General features: G+C 43.1%; 1 protein-coding gene across 1 annotated transcript in view; it reads right to left on the bottom strand.

Moving 5' to 3' along the window:
- Positions 1-5148, bottom strand: part of CRTC3 (CREB regulated transcription coactivator 3) — a 101521-nt gene extending 96373 nt beyond the window's left edge. Inside the window, exons 1-2 of the mRNA XM_014549590.1 lie at positions 5089-5148; positions 814-936 (exon numbers count right to left, since the gene is read on the bottom strand). Of these exons, the coding sequence (XP_014405076.1) occupies positions 814-936; positions 5089-5148 (183 nt within the window). The remainder of the gene's footprint in view (positions 1-813; positions 937-5088) is intronic.
- Between the last annotated feature and the right edge of the window lie 1343 nt (positions 5149-6491).

Below are 6491 nucleotides of genomic sequence, written 5' to 3'. Positions count from 1 at the left end.
TCATCATTGATGTTTCCATCTCTCTCTCTCTCCCTTCCTCTCTGAAATCAATTAAAAATATTTTTTAAAATAATAATAATAAATAAAATACACACTAGATTTCAAAGACTTAACAGGAAAAATAGAAAATGTGAAATATTTCATTAATGTTTTTATATTGACTATATGTTGAAATGATAATATTTTGAATATATTGTGTTAAATAATCTATGTATGTAAAAGCCTAAGTGACTGTTATGACCGGATAACCAGACGACCGGCTGGTAGCTATGTCACACACTGACCACCAGGGGCAGACGCTTTTTTATATTGACTATATGTTGAAATGATAATATTTTGGTTAGTGCACTCCCACAGCCAGCCAACCTCCCGCGGTCCTTCCCCGCCACCGGCTGGCCGGCCCAATCAGCTCTGATCGGGGACTGGGTAAGACTGTCCTGATGGTCCCTGATCACAGGCCAGGCCAAGGGACCCCACCTGTGCACAAATTCATGCACCAGGCCTCTAGTTATTTAAATAATTTAAATAAATTTTAATCCACTTGTTGTTTTTTTAATGTGGCTACTGAAAAAACTTAAATCACATATATGGCTCGACTTGTATTTCCACTAAACAGTACTGCCTTAGGCCATTTGTGAAATCAAACACTGTTATGCTGCAGGAACTAGGGAAGAGAATAATGATGGACTTCCCAGAAAAACACTGAACTAGATCTAGGACAGGTTTACCCTTCAAGATCTAATCTTATTAAGGATAATCTCTGCCTATCTTTTTACAGTCCACGCGGCCTGAAGAAGCAAATATCCGGGGTACCTGGAACTCCGATGCGCTGCTCCGCAGCTGGCTCACGTTGGGTAAGGACCCGCCATGGTACTGTGTCAGGCGCAGTTGCTGAAGCTTCTGAAACTGAACCTGGAAACAAAGAGATTTCAAAAACTTTCAGACACACACACACAAAAAATAGAGAGAAAAAACCCCAACTTTGAGACCTGACAGCAAAGGTCTCAAGAAAGCACCCCAGTGTGGTGTTTTGTAGAGAAATGGTTCAAGAGTGGGAAGTCTTGGTTTCAATTTCTTCTCTACTCAAAGCTGTTAGGTTTCCGGTGCTTTGTGGTTTTTTATTTCTCTATTTTTGGAAAGAATTTACCCATGTTCCACATGTCCTGGGTGCCATGACAGTCCTCTTACAAGACCTTTAAGTGTATATGTGTAGGCAAACAGGCACAATCTTTAACAGTGACAAGGAATTTCTTTTTTTTTTTAATTTATTGATTTCAGAGAGAGGGAGAGAGATAGAAACATCAATGATGAGAGAGAATCATTGATCGGCTGCCTCCTGCACACCCCCTACTGGGGATTGAGCCCGCAACTTGGGCATGTGCCCTTGGCCGGAATCGAACCTGGGACCCTTTAGTCCACAGGCCGACACTCTATCCACTGAGCCAAACCAGCTAGGGCAGGGAATTTCGTGAAGAAAAACTAAGCCACTGTCTAGGAGTCTGCGACATTAGCTGTCCTCCCGTCTCCATGTTCTTCTCCAGTCGTTCACCTTTATGTGTAAAGACTGCAGAGTTGTAATCATAACACAGGTACACTCTTAAGCCTTTTCTAGATTACATAATCCTATTTCATGGCAACATAACACTTCTTCTGATTCATTTCCATAGGACACATTCCAAAGAGTGATTACTAAGTGTCTCTGGGTATGGGCCTTTTAATGCCTCTCAACACATAGTGCCAAAATGTTTTCCCAAAGGGTATACCCATGTACATATGAGGGAACGGGTTCACCAAAAACCTCACCAACATTGGATAAGACCGTGAATTGGGGTAAGAAAGAAGGCTGACTGAACAGGTACAAGATGGCATTCCAGTTTCGACATGCCTTTCTCCTGCCAGCTCTCCCTTGCTTCGTTTTTCAAAAGCCAATAAACTGGTTACAGTTCTTGTAAACCCCAAAGTGGTCCAATTTGGTTTTTAAGAGTTCTCTTTCTAAAATAATAAATGACCTCTGCGGTTATATAACCCTTGGCACTTATGATTCATGTTGGGAGGAAAGGGTAGATGGGAGTCCCGAGACAGATTCTGACCCTTTCATTACTCTTTCTCTTTGTCTAATTAAAAAAACTACCAGATCTGAGTCCCCACTGCCCACTTCATCTCTAACCCTCGCCGCCACCACCCAGGGAGGCTGCGTTTAGACCTGGAGACCCAGACTTAGGGAAGTTCAGAGGCTTATGCAAGGTCATAAAGCTATAGGAAGCCGACCTATGGAGGTCTAACTAAAAACCCTATTCTTTCTTTTCTTTTCTTTTTTAATATATTTTTATTGATTTCAGGGAGGAAGGGAGAGGAAGAGAGAGACAGAAACATCGATGAGAGAGAATCACCGACCGGCTGCCTTCTGCACGCCCCCCACTGAGGACCGAGCCCACAACCCAGGCATGTGCCCCTGATGGGAATCGAACTCAGGACCCTTCAGTATGCAGGCCGACACTCTATCCAGTGAGCCAAACCGGCTAGGGCAGTGGTCAGCAAACTCATTAGTCAACAGAGCCAAATATCAACAGTACAACAATTGAAATTTCTTTTGAGAGCCAAATTTTTTAAACTTAAACTATATAGGTAGGTACACTGTTATTAACTTAATTAGGGTACTCCTAAGGCTTAGGAAGAGCCACACTCAAGGGGCCAAAGAGCTGCATGTGGCTCGAGAGCCGCAGTTTGCCGACCACGGGGCTAGGGCAATCCATATTCTTTCTTATTTCTGCCAAATTCTTTTCTTTTCTTTTTTTTTTTTTTTTTTTTTTTTTTTTTTTTCATTTCTCTCTCAATGACCATACCGCTTACAAGCTTAGAGAAAAGTGAAGTTTGGTTAACCAAAAGCATTGCTGAGCCCATAAAGCCCTCTGGTTTTTTTGTTTTTCCATTTATTATGAAAAGTTTCAAATATAGGCAAAATAGACATAAGCATGATGAAATCCCATCTAGCCATCTTCCAGCTTCAAAATGTTCCCAACTTATATCTAATCTTGATCCATCTTTACCTCCTCCACTGCCCACAGCAGTCTACTAAGAGAAACCCCGGGAATCATATTCCATATTTCAACAGGCCTCTCCAAAAGATAAGGACTTGTATCTATTTGGAAGTTTTAAACCCTTTGGCAGGCTGACTTTCCTTAAGTTCTGTTTGACCTACAGAATTTTATTTCTCAAACATACTTCCCTGGGAGATGGTTATGACCTATTAATCAAAACCCAGATCTGAGAGTCAAATGAGAGGAAGAGGACATGGTGAGCTTTCCCATCGATCAGCTGAGTTATAAGAATAAAGTCTCAGCTTTTGATCTTAACATCCTCAAAGTTCTTACCAGAAGCATTTGACTGCTCTGTCCTTGAAATTCTCTAGACAGAATTCTCACCCTTCTTGATCTAGAGCCTTTGATTCCTTCTTCCATCAATCCATCCATTTGTTCACTTACATACAAACTTTTTAAAAATATATATATTTTGCCTTAGCTGGTTTGGCTCAGTGGATAAAGTGTCTGCCAGCGGACTGAAGGGTCCCAGGTTCGATTCCAGTCAAGGGCACATGCCCGGGTTGCGAGTTTGATCCCCAATAGGAGACGTGCAGAAGTCAGCCAATCAATGATTCTCTCTCATCATTGATGTTTTTATCTCTCTCTTCCTCCCTGAAATCAATAAAATATATGTGTGTGTGTGTGTGTGTGTGTGTTTAAATATATATTTTTATTGATTTCAGAGAGAGAGAGAAACATCAATGATGAGAAAGAATCATGGACTGACTGCCTCCTGCACATCCCCCACTGGGAATCGAGCCTGCAACCCGGGCATGTGCCCTGATGGGGAATCGAACCATGGTCTCCTGGTTCATAGGTCGATGCTCAACCACTGAGCCACGCCGTGTGTCAGGTGCTGTGCCAGGCACTGGCCTATGAATCTGACTATGTACCAAAGTGCCTGCCTTCAGAGAGTTCTCACAAAGGCTTCCACTCTGACCCCAAAGCCTTGACGCTTCAACCAAGCTAAGTTAACATCTAGCTAGACCTCTGCCGCCTGCTGAGCTGAAGACGGGCTCACAGTCTCCCTCATCTGCTCTCCCTCCCAAAGCGCCTATTTCTAGGGCCTTCAGAGGCCGCTGCACTAGGCTGGAAAGGGCTCTGGACTTGGAATGAGAGGACCTGACTGTAACCTGGAGCTACCATGCGGCTGGGCCAATTACTCTGCTGTCTATTTCACAGAGACACTGTGAGGATTAAAAGAAAGAAGAGGCATGACAGTGGTATGCAAAATGTAAAGCTCTGGGCAGCTTCCCAAGATATCATTATTGCAGATATTCTCAACTACCCCTGCACCCTTGAGCAATTTTGGTATTTTCCTCTTTTGAGAGGTAGAACCATTGAACCAGAAAGAACCTTAGAGACTGTCTGAGACACTGTCCTGACAGCTCACCGATGATGCAAATGAGAACCAAAGAATGATTAGTCTGAAGCAGAGGTCACGGACTAGCAGGCCTAGAGAGTTCTGTTTGACCCACATGACTTTGAACCACTCAAAGTTCAACGTTTTAATTTTTGCCCGAGCCGGTTTAGCTCAGTGGATACAGCGTCAGCCTGTGGACCGAAGGGTCCCAGGTTCCATTCCGGTCAAGGGCATGTACCTCGGTTGCAGGCTCCTCCCTGGCCAGAGCCCTGGTCAGGGCACTTGCAGGAGGCAACCAATCGATGTGTTTCTCTCACATGGATCTTTCTCTCTGTCTCTCCCCTGTCTTCTACTCTCTCTAAAAATCCATGGAAAAATATCCTCAGGTGAGGATTTAAAAAATAATTTTAAAAAAATAAAATTTTAATTTTAAAAATTGGAAGACTGCATAAAAGCCTGGATTTCCAGCTTCTCCTCACTGAGATCAGACAATACTGAACCCATATTCTTACAAGGCAAATGCATGGAGCAGAGAAGTGACCGCCCCTCCTCATTGTTCCCTATTATTCCTCCTGCAGCCTGAGATCAGCTACTATTTATCATGTCATTCCTGCTCCCTCCACTCATTTCCTTCACCGGCCTTACCCTGTAACTAGAGTCAGCCACCTTTAGACTACAGTCACACTTCAGTGACATTTCCTTCATGGTCTATAAAATGAGATCAAACCCTCACTAACGCCTTTTTGAAAAAGTATCCTAATAGTCAACACAATCCCCAACAAAATCCCAGCAGGCCTTGCTACAGAAATTGACAAGATAATTCTAAAACGTATGGATGTGCAAACAACCTAGAATAGCCTAAGCAATTTTTTAAAAGAGCAAAGTTGGAGACCTCGAGTTGTTTCATTTCCAGACTCACTATAAAGCTACAGTAATCTAGGCAGTGCACTATTGTGAAAAAGATATAGAGATCAACAGAACAGAAGAGAGAGTCCAAAAATAGACTCACACATATATGGCCAGTTGATTTTTGACAAAAAGTATCATAGCAATTCAATAGGGAAAGGAAAGTGTCTTCAACAAATGCTTCTAAAGTAGTTAATATATAGACATTCAGTGTGATAGCCAGATTCAAACCCCAGCTCTACCACTTGCAGGCCATGCAACCTTACCTCTCAAGCCTTAACTTGCTCGTCTGCAAAATAAAGAACATTCTAGAACGTATTCCATAGGGTCGTGAGGACTACATGAGATAAGGAATGTAAAGGGATCAGTACACTGCCTAGCAAAAAGATAATGTTCAATTCTTAGCCCAAACCGTCTTTGTAGTCTCCTCGGTCTATTTTTAATCTAAAAATAATGTTTTTTACAAATATTCAAGCCTAATTAACGCTCCGGGTTGACGTGCCGAGTTTATCCTGTGGTTTCTCAATACTACAAGTTGTCCTTCAAAGCTGAACTTCTGGAACAAGTTCCCAAGCCTGTCTCCATTTTTTTCCCATTCATTCCTCAATGCCTTACAACCTCCCTCGCAGCCAATGTAGTGGCTCTCACCAAGGTTACCGGTGACCTCTACGTGACTAGTAGACCAAAGGACATGTCCTTATCATGTTAGATCAAGTCAGCAGCACTGGGCTGGGCTTGTTGACATTCTCTCCTCTTAGCAATCACCCTCCTTGCTTTTCTGTCTAGTGGCTCTTCAGTCTTCTTTGCTGGCGCCTCCTCCTCATCCCCTTTAAATGGTGGAGCTCCTTGGGCTCCTCCTAGGCCCTCTTTGCATCTCATTCTAAAGCAGGGGTCATGAACTCAAATGCCTATAGGTGCCAAGTATGGAAGATAACCAAGCGAAGTGGGCCGGAATCCCTGTGAGGAACACCATAGGGAGTGGTGGGGACTGCGGCAAAGTGAAGAACTCATGCATGCCCTATCTAATAGTGGCAGCCACTATTCGGCTCCAGGTAACTGCTGCCTTGCAGAAATGCAGGATGAGTGTTGTTAGGTAAATCTCATTTTTCAAGAGGCCAAAGTCCATATCTTTTTTTGCATGT

This window comes from Myotis brandtii, unplaced genomic scaffold (genome assembly GCF_000412655.1).
Source record: "Myotis brandtii unplaced genomic scaffold, ASM41265v1 scaffold561, whole genome shotgun sequence".
Classification (NCBI taxonomy): domain Eukaryota; kingdom Metazoa; phylum Chordata; class Mammalia; order Chiroptera; family Vespertilionidae; genus Myotis; species Myotis brandtii.
This window is presented reverse-complemented; position numbering and strand designations above follow the sequence as displayed.